At 43.3% G+C, this 14,315-nt stretch overlaps 2 protein-coding genes across 2 annotated transcripts in view; one reads left to right on the top strand and one right to left on the bottom strand.

Annotated features, from left to right (window-relative positions):
* The window catches only part of BSPRY (B-box and SPRY domain containing), a 30,457-nt gene extending 25,198 nt beyond the window's left edge, over positions 1-5,259 (top strand). The window contains exon 6 of the mRNA XM_073640548.1: positions 3,471-5,259. Within this exon, the coding sequence (XP_073496649.1) occupies positions 3,471-3,994 (524 nt within the window). The 3' untranslated portion in view covers positions 3,995-5,259. The remainder of the gene's footprint in view (positions 1-3,470) is intronic.
* Positions 5,260-7,772: 2,513 nt separating this feature from the next.
* On the bottom strand, positions 7,773-14,061 carry HDHD3 (haloacid dehalogenase like hydrolase domain containing 3). Its single transcript, XM_073637834.1, has 2 exons — positions 13,330-14,061; positions 7,773-8,854 (listed from the first exon to the last, which is right to left on the bottom strand). Exon 2 carries the CDS (start codon positions 8,837-8,839, stop codon positions 8,129-8,131), a length of 711 nt encoding a protein of 236 aa, XP_073493935.1. The 5' UTR covers positions 8,840-8,854; positions 13,330-14,061; the 3' UTR covers positions 7,773-8,128.
* Positions 14,062-14,315: the final 254 nt, after the last annotated feature.

The raw sequence follows: 14,315 nt of genomic DNA, 5'->3' as shown, positions 1-14,315 counted from the left end.
CTAATTTTGTGTTAAGCACCTGTATCTTCTTAGTCGGTCCTCTGCTACTCCTCCAGTCAGTTTAAGACACTACACATTTATATACAGTACATTCTTCCTCTGTCCTCCTTTTACACCACCGGGCAGTATAGGACAATAAGCATTTATATATCTTCATAGTATATATTCTGCTACACCTCCAGTCAGTATAAGAAACTGCAAGATCATATATCTTCTTCCTCTGTCCTCTTGCACACCTCTGGTCAGATGAAGAGTCCACTTTTTCTTCTTTTGTATTCTTCAACACCTCTGATCAATATAAGACACTACACCTTCATAAATCTTCTTCCTTTGTCTTCTCCTACACCTCTGGAGAGTATAAATCCCTACATCTTCACATATTATTTATCTCTGTCCTCTCCAACACCTCTGGTAAATATAAGGCATTCTTCTGTCTTCTTCAACACCTCCGGTCATTAAAAAGACTCTTCATCTAATATATTATTTTTCCCTGTATCTTACTCTTCTGTCCTCTCTTACACCTCTGGTCAGTATAACACAATACATCTTCATATATCTTACTCTTCTGTCCTCTCTTACACCTCTGGTCAGTATAACACAATACATCTTCATATATCTTTCTCTTCTGTCCTATCCTACACCTCTGGTCAGTATAACACAATACATCTTCATATATCTTACTCTTCTGTCCTCTCTTACACCTCTGGTCAGTATAACACAATACATCTTCATATATCTTACTCTTCTGTCCTCTCCTACACCTCTGGTCAGTATAACACAATACATCTTCATATATCTTTCTCTTCTGTCCTCTCTTACACCTCTGGTCAGTATAACACAATACATCTTCATATATCTTACTCTTCTGTCCTCTCCTACACCTCTGGTCAGTATAACACAATACATCTTCATATATCTTTCTCTTCTGTCCTCTCTTACACCTCTGGTCAGTATAACACAATACATCTTCATATATCTTACTCTTCTGTCCTCTCTTACACCTCTGGTCAGTATAACACAATACATCTTCATATATCTTACTCTTCTGTCCTCTCTTACACCTCTGTCAGTATAACACAATACATCTTCATATATCTTACTCTTCTGTCCTCTCCTACACCTCTGGTCAGTATAACACAATACATCTTCATATATCTTTCTCTTCTGTCCTCTCTTACACCTCTGGTCAGTATAACACAATACATCTTCATATATCTTACTCTTCTGTCCTCTCTTACACCTCTGGTCAGTATAACACAATACATCTTCATATATCTTACTCTTCTGTCCTCTCCTACACCTCTGGTCAGTATAACACAATACATCTTCATATATCTTACTCTTCTGTCCTCTCTTACATCTCTGGTCAGTATAACACAATACATCTTCATATATATTACTCTCCTGTCCTCTCCTACACCTCTGGTCAGTATAACACAATACATCTTCATATATCTTTCTCTTCTGTCCTCTCTTACACCTCTGGTCAGTATAACACAATACATCTTCATATATCTTACTCTTCTGTCCTCTCTTACACCTCTGGTCAGTATAACACAATACATCTTCATATATCTTACTCTTCTGTCCTCTCTTACACCTCTGGTCAGTATAACACAATACATCTTCATATATCTTACTCTTCTGTCCTCTCTTACACCTCTGTCAGTATAACACAATACATCTTCATATATCTTACTCTTCTGTCCTCTCTTACACCTCTGGTCAGTATAACACAATACATCTTCATATATCTTACTCTTCTGTCCTCTCTTACACCTCTGGTCAGTATAACACAATACATCTTCATATATCTTACTCTTCTGTCCTCTCTTACACCTCTGTCAGTATAACACAATACATCTTCATATATCTTACTCTTCTGTCCTCTCTTACACCTCTGTCAGTATAACACAATACATCTTCATATATCTTTCTCTTCTGTCCTCTCTTACACCTCTGGTCAGTATAACACAATACATCTTCATATATCTTACTCTTCTGTCCTCTCCTACACCTCTGGTCAGTATAACACAATACATCTTCATATATCTTACTCTTCTGTCCTCTCTTACACCTCTGGTCAGTATAACACAATACATCTTCATATATCTTACTCTTCTGTCCTCTCTTACACCTCTGGTCAGTATAACACAATACATCTTCATATATCTTTCTCTTCTGTCCTCTCTTACACCTCTGGTCAGTATAACACAATACATCTTCATATATCTTACTCTTCTGTCCTATCCTACACCTCTGGTCAGTATAACACAATACATCTTCATATATCTTACTCTTCTGTCCTCTCTTACACCTCTGGTCAGTATAACACAATACATCTTCATATATCTTACTCTTCTGTCCTCTCTTACATCTCTGGTCAGTATAACACAATACATCTTCATATATCTTACTCTTCTGTCCTCTCCTACACCTCTGGTCAGTATAACACAATACATCTTCATATATCTTACTCTTCTGTCCTCTCTTACACCTCTGGTCAGTATAACACAATACATCTTCATATATCTTACTCTTCTGTCCTCTCTTACACCTCTGGTCAGTATAACACAATACATCTTCATATATCTTACTCTTCTGTCCTCTCCTACACCTCTGGTCAGTATAACACAATACATCTTCATATATCTTACTCTTCTGTCCTCTCTTACACCTCTGGTCAGTATAACACAATACATCTTCATATATCTTACTCTTCTGTCCTCTCTTACACCTCTGGTCAGTATAACACAATACATCTTCATATATCTTACTCTTCTGTCCTCTCTTACACCTCTGGTCAGTATAACACAATACATCTTCATATATCTTACTCTTCTGTCCTCTCCTACACCTCTGGTCAGTATAACACAATACATCTTCATATATCTTACTCTTCTGTCCTCTCCTACACCTCTGGTCAGTATAACACAATACATCTTCATATATCTTACTCTTCTGTCCTCTCCTACACCTCTGGTCAGTATAACACAATACATCTTCATATATCTTACTCTTCTGTCCTCTCCTACACCTCTGGTCAGTATAACACAATACATCTTCATATATCTTACTCTTCTGTCCTATCCTACACCTCTGGTCAGTATAACACAATACATCTTCATATATCTTACTCTTCTGTCCTCTCTTACACCTCTGGTCAGTATAACACAATACATCTTCATATATATTACTCTCCTGTCCTCTCCTACACCTCTGGTCAGTATAACACAATACATCTTCATATATCTTACTCTTCTGTCCTCTCTTACATCTCTGGTCAGTATAACACAATACATCTTCATATATATTACTCTCCTGTCCTCTCCTACACCTCTGGTCAGTATAACACAATACATCTTCATATATATTACTCTCCTGTCCTCTCCTACACCTCTGGTCAGTATACCAGTTAGTATCACCTAACCTCTCAGGATGATGGGACATAACGTCTTCTTACTTTTCAGCTTGTGAAAGCCTCACATTTGATGAGAAGACCATGAGCCCCTTACTTGCCTTATCAGACGATAACAGCCTTAAGTTCTTCCTAAAGAAAGCAAAGGACTATCCAGACGGACCTGAAAGATTCGACCACTGGCCCAACTGCTTGGCAGTAGAGTCCTTCCAGAAGGGCATCCATATGTGGAAGGTGAACGTGGAGACTTGCGGTGCCTACAAGCTTGGCATCACCTACAGATCTATCGCACGAAAAGGCTCGGGCAATGATGCCAGGCTCGGCTACAACCCCGTGTCCTGGATCTTCTCTCGCTACGACAAAGACTTCCGCTTTTCCCACGACTCTCAGCATCACCCCGTAGAACTTCTCAAGAGTCCCAAACAAGTCGGTATCCTGGTGGACATGGACGCCGGAGAGCTGATCTTCTTCGACCCTTCTTCTTGCATCATCTTGCATAGCCACCAGACGAGGTTCTCCGCTCCGATCAGCCCAGTGTTTGCAGTGGCCGATGAGAGCATTAGTCTTGAGAAGTGATGATGATGGATGCGTCCTCCTTATTTATAAAGGGATTTGTATAGAAGTGACTGAAGATTTTTATACAATCTCTGTGATGTTGTTACATATGTAAAGATGAACTCCACCTAAAGTTTGGTTGCTTCTCAGGAAGCTGGCCCTTACCAGGTTGGAGATAGGTGGCCGATTATGGTCCTACGGTGCCTTCCTTGCCTATGTTAGGTCTACAGAATGATACGTGGGATCCGAACTTGAGGTCCCACAAGCAGAATGCAGTAAGACCATGATGGACACCAGGTGGCATGTTATCACTGAGAAATCAATGTGTGACTCCCTAGGACCAGGTCATACTATGTTATGTAACACTGACTTCTTGGAAGTCCTGCAAAAATGTTCCAGAAGTCCCAAGACCCTACTTTTTATTTTCCAGAAACAGCACCATTCATGTCCACAGCTTGTGTCTGATACTACAGCAGCGCAACCAAATGAATCGGGCTGAGCTGCAATACCAGACCCAACCCAAGGACAAGGGTGGTGCTATTGAGTTAAAGTGAAAACATTATTAATGATCCAACAGAAAATAACCCTAACTGATCTCTAATATAGCTGGTGAGGTGATGAACAGGTTGTATGTCCAGCTCCTGCCACCCATGATTTCTCCATGGGCCACCTTGTCTGGCCAGCAATGTAGTATTAGTAGTGGCCATGCTTACTTTGGCGCACCATTCCTCCTACATCCAGGGTGGCATGGGGAACAGAGCGATAAATCCAAACCTCGTCAGTAGATGGCAATGTAATATTTTTGCAATTTTTGCATCCACTGAAGCCGTGGAGGGCGGTCTGTCCGCCACTTCTGCTTCTGACCTCAAGGAGGTGGAGCCAGAGACATGTGGGCGGATACTTTTTTTCCTAATTAGAATACTGGTCAAGCTCATTTGCATGTTGAATTACAAAGTTTTTGCCCCTCTCTCTTATATACATGACTATTTTTGCATTCCACTTTTGCCTTGGAAAATTTAAGACTGTGAATCCTGTAAAATATAGATATTCTGGAAGACATGATTGTGTGAAGATTCAGATGTAGAATTCCAGAAATTCTAAATATATTTGCACAAAAATCTATAAAAATTGTTCTAATCTAATAGAAGTTATAATGTTGTATTAAATAGAACCTGAAACTTGTCATAAATTTGTAATTTTTTAAGCTGGTGTAAATGCCGCTGTTCTCCTGAATCTAGTGATGTTTTTCTTTTCTTCCTGCGCAGCTCCGTTCCTGAGATATGGCCTCCTCTTCCCTGTATATAATTCTAGTCTTATTAGCCAAGTGGGTGTGGTCCTAAAAAGAACACACCCGTGGAATACCGTGAGGACTACACCCACTTGGCTAACAAGACCAGAGTTATATACAGGGAAGTGGAGGCCATATCTCAAGAATGGAGAGGCGCAGGAAGAAAATAAAAACATCACCAGATTCAGGAGAATGGTAGCATTTACACTGGGTTAAAAAAACTACATATTTATGAAAGTGACAGGTCACCTTCACTATTAAAATATTATATTGTTATAACATTTATGTGTCTTTGGTCTATTATAACATTACACATTACATTTTGGCAACACAATTTAAAAAATTTTGGGAGCCCATAAACTGGCAAACTAGAGGATTACCATGTGAAAGGAGGTGGAGGCCTTTGGAATTGAGGGTGTACTGTTTATTTGGTCAAAGATATGATGCAGCATCGTACTGTCACCTGGAAAAATGTGACCAAGGATGATCACCCAGGGTAGGATTTTTTCTGAATTTCCCTTTAATTTCCGTAATGCACGCTGTACCCGTCAGGGGCTAAGAGCCAGGACCCTGTATACAGTTTTGTGTACACAGCTCCCACGCTCCTGTTATGTCCCCTCTTCACTCAGATAAGCCGCTGATCGCAAATAGACCTCAGATTTATCTCACCCGCTGTCAACTGTGCATGGAGAAGGAAGTGGACTTTGCCCGCTTGGTACAGAAAACAGCAAGTGGCACATTTAAAGGGACCTCCCCGGGTGACAAGACGTGAATGCCACGGCTCATGCAGTTTCCTGGAGGGCAAATATGCCTAGTAATAAACTACTCCTACAGCAGTGGGCAGCGTTTCTAGATGACAACCTATGTGGCCGCCATTACTGGGCGACCATCCCCATAACGGCGGCGAAATAAGTGGTAACTCACATTTTATTAAATGAGATACAGTACAGACCAAAAGTTTGGACACATCTTCTCATTTAAAGATTTTTCTGTATTTTCATGACTTTGAAAATTGTACATTCACACTGAAGGCATCAAAACTATGAATTAACACATGTGGAATTATATACTTAACAAAAAAGTGTGAAACAACTGAAAATATGTCTTATATTCTAGGTTCTTCAAAGTAGCCACCTTTTGCTTTGATGACTGCTTTGCACACTCTTGGCATTCTCTTGATGAGCTTCAAGAGGTAGTCACCGGAAATGGTTTTCACTTCATAGGTGTGCCCTGTCAGGTTTAATAACTGGGATTTCTTGCCTTATAAATGGGCTTGGGACCATCAGTTGTGTTGTGCAGAAGTCAGGTGGATACACAGCTGATAGTCCTACTGAATAGACTGTTAGAATTTGTATTATGGCAAGAAAAAAGCAGCTAAGTAAAGAAAAACGAGTGGCCATCATTACTTTAAGAAATGAAGGTCAGTCAGTCCAAAAAATTGGGCAAACTTTGAAAGTGTCCCCAAGTGCAGTTGCAAAAACCATCAAGCGCTACAAAGAAACTGGCTCACATGAGGACCGCCCCAGAAAAGGAAGACCAAGAGTCACCTCTGCTTCTGAGGATAAGTTTATCCGAGTCACCAGCCTCAGAAATCACAGGTTAACAGCAGCTCAGATTAGAGACCAGGTCAATGCCACACAGAGTTCTAGCAGCAGACACATCTCTACAACAACTGTTAAGAGGAGACTTTGTGCAGCAGGCCTTCATGGTAAAATAGCTGCTAGGAAACCACTGCTAAGGACAGGCAACAAGCAGAAGAGACTTGTTTGGGCTAAAGAACACAAGGAATGGACATTAGACCAGTGGAAATCTGTGCTTTGGTCTGATGAGTCCAAATTTGAGATCTTTGGTTCCAAGCACCGTGTCTTTGTGTGACGCAGAAAAGGTGAACGGATGGACTCTACATGCCGGGTTCCCACCGTGAAACATGGAGGAGGAGGTGTGATGGTGTGGGGGTGCTTTGCTGGTGACACTGTTGGGGATTTATTCAAAATTGAAGGCATACTAAACCAGCATGGCTACCACAGCATCTTGCAGCGGCATGCTATTCCATCTGGTTTGCGTTTAGTTGGACCATCATTTATTTTTCAACAGGACAATGACCCCAAACACACCTCCAGGCTGTGTAAGGGCTATTTGACCAAGAAGAAGAGTGATGGGGTGCTACGCCAGATGACCTCGCCTCCACAGTCACCAGACCTGAACCCAATCGAGATGGTTTGGGGTGAGCTGGACCGCAGAGTGAAGGCAAAAGGGCCAACAAATGCTAAGCATCTCTGGGAACTCCTTCAAGATTGTTGGAAGACCATTTCCGGTGACTACCACTTGTAGCTCATCAAGAGAATGCCAAGAGTGTGCAAACCAGTCATCAAAGCAAAAGGTGGCTACTTTGAAGAACCTAGAACATAAGACATATTTTCAGTTGTTTCACACTTTTTTGTTAAGTATATAATTCCACATGTGTTAATTCATAGTTTTGATGCCTTCAGTGTGAATGTACAATTTTCATAGTCATGAAAATACAGAAAAATCTTTAAATGAGAAGGTGTGTCCAAACTTTTGGTCTGTACTGTATTTTTAAAATTTTCACACAATTTTAGAAAAGATGCATTTATCGGATTCTCTTCCTGAAATCTTGCAAAAAAACTCCCAAATATACAACAGCTCAGCAACAGTTCACGTTTGTCTCTGAGTGCTGTTGCTATGGGTACTTTGCCTAGCAACCAGACTTTTTAATAGTTTTGTTTGCTATGGTTGTTGCTAGGGCACATCCCTAGCAACGCTTAAAGTCATGTCTGCCCTTTTACTCCTTCATGTTTTTTGAGCTGGAAATCCCCTTTAAGATGAGATCAGTCAGGAGTCCCCTGTTATTTCATGAGCTCTTGTAGTTGGGGGACAAGCTGATCTAGTGACTGGATAAAGTGATCTGAAGGGATGTCATCCCTGAGACCCCTCTGGAGGAGGAAGCTGAACATCCCGGCTTCTCTAGCAGCCTTATAATCATTCACAAAATCATCTCCGACATGAGCGACGTGATGCGGAGCCACGTCCCCCAGCTTCAGGGCCTTATGAAAAATACCCAGATCTGGTTTAGCAACACCGGCGCTCTCCGAAGTGAGCACAAAATCAAAATGTCCGTCTAATTCAACCTGCCTGAGGATGTCCTCCAACCTCCGGTCAAAGTTGGAGATCACCGCCATCTTAAGCCCCAGTTCACTGCATCCTATAAGTGCCTCTCGGGCGCCGGGTAAGACCTCCCAGTACTTGGCGGTAGAGAAGTCCTGGTAGAGTTTCTCAGACAGGGGTTGGAGGAACTTCTCATCTTGGACGCCTGTGAGACGAAATGTTTGGGACACCACGTCCAGCCACCACTGCTGAGAAGTCATGCCCTGGGAGCGGCCATAATTGGGGAACAGACGACAATAGTTGCCGTACACCTGCTGAAAGGAAGACTCCAGGGCGGCAGACTCCACCTGAAGGCCTCTGCTCCTGGCCTCCGCCTGGTACTGTTGGCCGACGGGAAGCCGCATCCGAAGCAGGGTGTCCTTCACATCCCATGTTAGAAGCTTGAGTTTCATTTTTCAACAACTTTTCTGAAAAAGGAGACAACCGTTAGTTGCAGTATAGCAGAGTTACTATTTAAAGGGCAACTAACCCAATTGTCACCTAATCCCATGGACGGACACTAGTGTAAGGCCACAGCCCCACTATCAGTATTCTGTCAGTATTTTTTCTCAGGAGTGGGAGCCAAAACCAGATGAGGAACAATCAGAGAAAAGGTATAATAGAAACAAGTCACCAATTCTGCATTTATTACCCACTCCTGGTTTTGGCTCCCACTCCTGAGAAAAAATACTGACCGAATACTGACCAAATACTGATAGTGGGGCCCAAGCCTAAGCCTCTATCTCCAACCAGAAATGGCTGATAGAGAACCATTGGCATATTCTACTCTATGTTTTGAATTGGGGGTCCATTTTCTCGCTGACAAGAGAAGATGGAGCACTCATTTTTTCCTAAATTACAACTATACTCTGGAATTTACACTCCACCCAACATTCCCATTAGTCATAGAACAGGTACTTCTCCTTTATGTCCAAATGTTTCCCCCATATTATTCATCAGCTGCATACCCCTCCTCCCTCCACAAAGAGCACATGACTCCATCTTGACACATATCAGAAATCTTATAACCTCTCCCACATTATGATGGGCACAATAAATATCTTGGGTAAGAATTTAAGCAAACACATAGAGCCACAGTCACTGTGCGCTGGCACATGTGTACCCAGGGGATTAACTGTTCGAGAACATTATTGTCTTAGGTGCAAGCCCCAACATCTTCCCTATCAGAGCCTGGAAACGGGGCTTATTTTACCAAACAGCCATGAAGCGGTCACTGGCTGAAAAAAAAATAAAATGCACAGGTAATATTGAATGCTGTGATTCGTGAAACTAAAAGTCTGAGCAGGCAAGAACCGCTAAACGTGAGATTTACAGCGCCACCTACTGGCCACTATACTGTGAATACCCTGTATGCAGTGTTGTGTATGATACGACGCTCTCTCCCCTGTATAACTGGGAGGACAGATGTGATGTCTGTTTTGGATGAGACTGGGCATGCCTTAACCTAAACCACCATGATATAGGTCATCCATGTTTAATTCTTGCACCATTTCCCTGTTATTTTATGCCATAACGTGAAATTTTAGGCCATGCGTCCGCAAAAACGCTTGTAAAACTGTCTGCCATGCAAAGAAATGTGAATTCGGATGTGCTGTGTGCATGATGCGCTAATTAGCGAGCCAAATTCGCATTGCGTTGCAAAACGCAGCATGACCATTTCTACCGCGATTACGCTGCAAATTTGCGGCCATTGAGGAACATTGAAATGCAGCGTTTCAATTAAATTCAATGACCGCGAATTTGCAGCGTAATCGCGGTGCGTGTGGTACCCAGGATGAAGAAGAGACTACAACTCCTCTTCATCCCGGCTACCACGCGGTGAAAAAAAGAAATAAAAAAGTAAAAAATAAAAAAAAACTGTATACTCACCTCTCCAGTCTCCTCCCGGTGCCGATCCTCTCTCCTCGGCGTCCCGTGGTGTACTTGCAGGACCCGCGGTGACGTCATTTAGTCAGCTGATGTTTTTTTTTTTTTTTACTATAGATGCAGCATTTAAAGCATCTAAGTTGGTCACACAATATAAATCCATGCCGGTTGCATGGATTTATATTGTGTGACCAACTTGTCAAGCACTTTTCCAAGTGACGCTTAAAATCGCTTGGAAAAGTGCTTGAAAAAACGCATGCGAAAACGCATGTAAAAATGCTGAAAAAAAGCTTCTCTCTGGCAGAAAAAAAAGCATGTAAATCTGTATGTGTTTTTTTCTGCCAGAGAGAGGCAAAAATGCTCTGCATCAAATCTGCTACGTGGGAGCATAGCCTTAAGCTAACCTGTTCAAAATAGCAGGGCGTACAGACCTAAAAATCACACCAGGGTGTTGGTGTAACGCAATAAAGGGAGTCATGGTCACGTGAGAGCTGTTGTCTTAGGCTATGTGCCCACGATGCGGAAATGCTCCGGATTTTTTTTGAGCGTTTCTGCATGTCCCTGGCAGAAAAAACGCATGCGGATTGTACATGCGTTTTCCTGCCAGGGACATACGGATGTGAAGCGTTCTTCACTTGCATTTCCACATGCGGGTTGACAAGCGCTTTCCAAGCATCACTTGGAAAGTGCTTGACAACTTGGTCACACTATATAAATCCATGCAACCGGTATGGATTTATATAGTGTGACCTTAAAGAATGGTAAAATATAAAAATTATACTTACCTTCTGATGGCCCGCGGTGTCTTTATTCGATGCGTCTCGGCTTGCCGGCAGCTCGCGGTACACTGAAGGACCAGCCGTCATATGACTAAATGATGTCAGCGCAGGTCCTTCAGTCCACCGCGATCTGCCGGCAAGCGAAGACAAGGAGACCGGGGGCCATCAGAAGGTAAGTATAATGGTTATTTTTTATTTTAGTATTTTTTTTTACAGATTCTATGGTACCCGGGTCCGGAGGAGAGTCTCCTCTTCTCCAAACCCGGGTACCATCCGCACATTGAAACGCATGGATTCTGCATGTACAGATGCAGTGATGCGTAATCCATGCGTTCCAATGAAAGTCAATGGCGGTGAAAACGCAGCGCTTCCGCAAAATAATTGGTAGTACTGCATATTTTTCCGTACTGATAATCCGCAGCGGAAATTTCAACAGCATGTGCACAGCACATGCGGATTATCATTGGGGAACATGGCAGACCTTCTACCATGCGTTTTTTAAGCGTTTCTGCAGCGGAATTGCCGCTGCGGAAACGCTTAAAAAACGCATCGTGGGCACACAGCCTTAACCGGATTGGAACCTGTCAGGTTGTACACGAGGTGTGATCTGTGAATACCATAGTATAGAGGAGGAGAAGCTGTGTTGTATAATATGTAGAATTCTGGGGAATTATTCAATATCACTTGTATTTTATTCATTGACTTTCCTGGTGTTTGTATGCAGGAGTTGAGTGGGTGGTCCTATTCAGTGACTGACGACAATCTCTGCATGCAGAGTCCCACAGGGACCGCCCACTGGACTACTGCATACTTCAATGAATAAAATACAAGCTATACAGAAACCTTTCCCACAAAAATGTATATTATGCTGATCACATCCTCCAGCACTAGAACATCCTGCCTGCGGATCAGACACAATTTTCAAAATAACAGGTTCCCTTTAAGGCCCCAATACACTTTAAATAAAAGTCATCCGAACTCACTGACTCCTGAAGGATCGGCCGACCATCTAATGTGTAAGGGGCCTCCTGACTCTTCCCTTACAGATTATATCGGGGGACATAAGGAATGGGCAGATGGAATAAATTCCCCGATCCTTTTGTTCTCCTGAAGATAAGCCAGTGGCTCTCTCATACAGAGCCCAGGAGCGGTCAGTTGAGCAGAGAGCTCCTGTGTATGGGAGAGTCAGGAGAGATGGCTATCTTATGTGTATGGCCAGCTATAGGCTACACAGAAAGCCAGACTGCACAGTCTGTACTAGGGCAGAAGTCAGGTTTAGAGGCTGTTTATTTATGCAGGGTGTGGGGAAATATGATTTTATAGGGTTAATCCCTACACAAAGGATAGGGGATATTCAGCTGAATGGAAGGGAGGCGCACATTCGTTGTCTATGGGACTGGGAAAATAACGGAGCGGTGAACACCTCTTTCTCTGGCATCCCCATAGATAGTGAATAGAGCGGAGGTCGAGTGAGAGCAATGCAACTCCATTCAGGATGGCATTCCAGAGCCCCATTCTCAGGATCGCTGGTGGTCCCATTGGTCGGACCCCCAGCGATCACCTGTTCTTTGGGTATGAGATAACTTAATTTCTTTTTAAATAACCCATGGCATCTGTGAATGCCGTGATTCCACAGAGACCGTGCTTCTGCACATTGGGACCCTTCAGACACCATATACCTTGACACAAAGGCCATGCCAGGCCGAAACGTTCAGTCCTCTACCTGACTTCATTTTGGGTCTGATTATCTAGCTTCTGCTACTTCGTTGTTAATAAACAATTGGCATTCTATGATTTGGAGTGCTGGAGTTTCTATCTATTACGGATTTTGGCCATTGTACTCCAGAGCATCACCATATCGCTGAGCACCCAATTTTCTATACTATTATCCTAAACATAGGCCAGTATTAGAGTAGTGGACAAGCCCTTCACAGCGAGGCTTTTGTCCAGCCTCATCCCACCATGCTTGGTGCCTTCTTGGTGTCATGGCTGTGTATCACACTGAGTGCACAGCGCTGTCCCTCCTCACTCATCACTGCTAGGTATCTACCAACTGGGATTCAGCCACTGAAACACAGGAAATAATAAAGTCCTTCTTACTAATAGGAACCAATCAAATCACTGCTCTTTTTCAGGTGGTGCAGCTCATACAAGCCGCGTTCTGATTGGTAAAGACGCCCCCCTCCTAGGAGTGTAAGCCCGGTCACATGATCTCCCTGTTCCCCGACCTCACTTACCGGAAGCTGCGCTTGGAACCTTGATGAGAAGACTACGGTCCGGCAGTAAAATCTCTCCCCACCCGCTCAGGGGAAACAAGAGCAGGTAATTATGGTTCCCGTTTTCACACACACGGAGGGAAACCGTCGGTTCAGTCCGTCACTTATCTCGGCTCTCTGCTTCTGCTCTCATCACTTTAATTATATTTGGCTCTTAAATTGACCTTGATGTGGAGAAAAGTAGCAGCATTTATTAGAGAAATGCTTAAATAGAAACTCCATAACATAACGAGCAGAGATAACCCCGGCAGACTACGGATTGCAGCATGTCAGGGAGCCGTTCACCTACACAGTGGCTCTAGGGAGGACTTGTTTAATTCCCTCCATAGTCACATAGTGGTTTCCGATCAGTTTATGTCCATGTACTAACATCTCTGCTGCTGTCACTCAATGACATCACTATATCCAGTCCTGTAGTAATGCCTCTCACAGCTGAGGGTTTGTTCCAACTGCATCTAGCCTAGACAATCCCCTGTGAGCTGGACTCGGGGTCTGACCTCTTCTAATAAATGAGGAACCGTGGAGCTGCGCAGGGAAACGGGGCCCTCCATTATCCGAAGCCGAGACTGGAGCCTGTGTTTATCTCCCCTGATCAGATAGTGACATAACATCACCTTCTCAGACCGGAAAGTCACCTTAGGGGAATCTGTCACCTCGGCTGATGCTCTGTACCTGCAGATGTGCCGGCAATCTTCAGGTCAATGCAGCCTGGCACTTTACTGACAGCGCAGCTACAGGGAGATAATGAAGCGATTTCCTCCCAGGAGCCGCCGGCTTTCAGTCATGGTGTGTGCACTGAGCGGCTACCGTCAAAGCTCACTATAGTGGGAGTGGTAGATGTCAGCACGCCGTTACTCTGGCAGCTCACGGTGCAGCAGTGGCTGTCACTCAAAGGGCGTGCTTACATGAACGATGACTAGCCGCTCAGCCACACCACCATGACTGAA

This window comes from Phyllobates terribilis, unplaced genomic scaffold, assembly GCF_046119375.1.
Source record: "Phyllobates terribilis strain yellow unplaced genomic scaffold, ASM4611937v1 Scaffold_7__3_contigs__length_470593459, whole genome shotgun sequence".
In the NCBI taxonomy this organism is placed as follows: Eukaryota; Metazoa; Chordata; class Amphibia; order Anura; family Dendrobatidae; genus Phyllobates; species Phyllobates terribilis.
Note: the sequence above shows the minus strand (reverse complement) of the source record. Positions and strands in the feature narration are given on the sequence as shown.

Excerpts from the sequence above, each read along its gene's own strand:
- HDHD3 (XM_073637834.1), bottom strand. The coding sequence starts at position 8,839 with ATGAAACTCAAGCTTCTAACATGGGATGTGAAGGACACCCTGCTTCGG.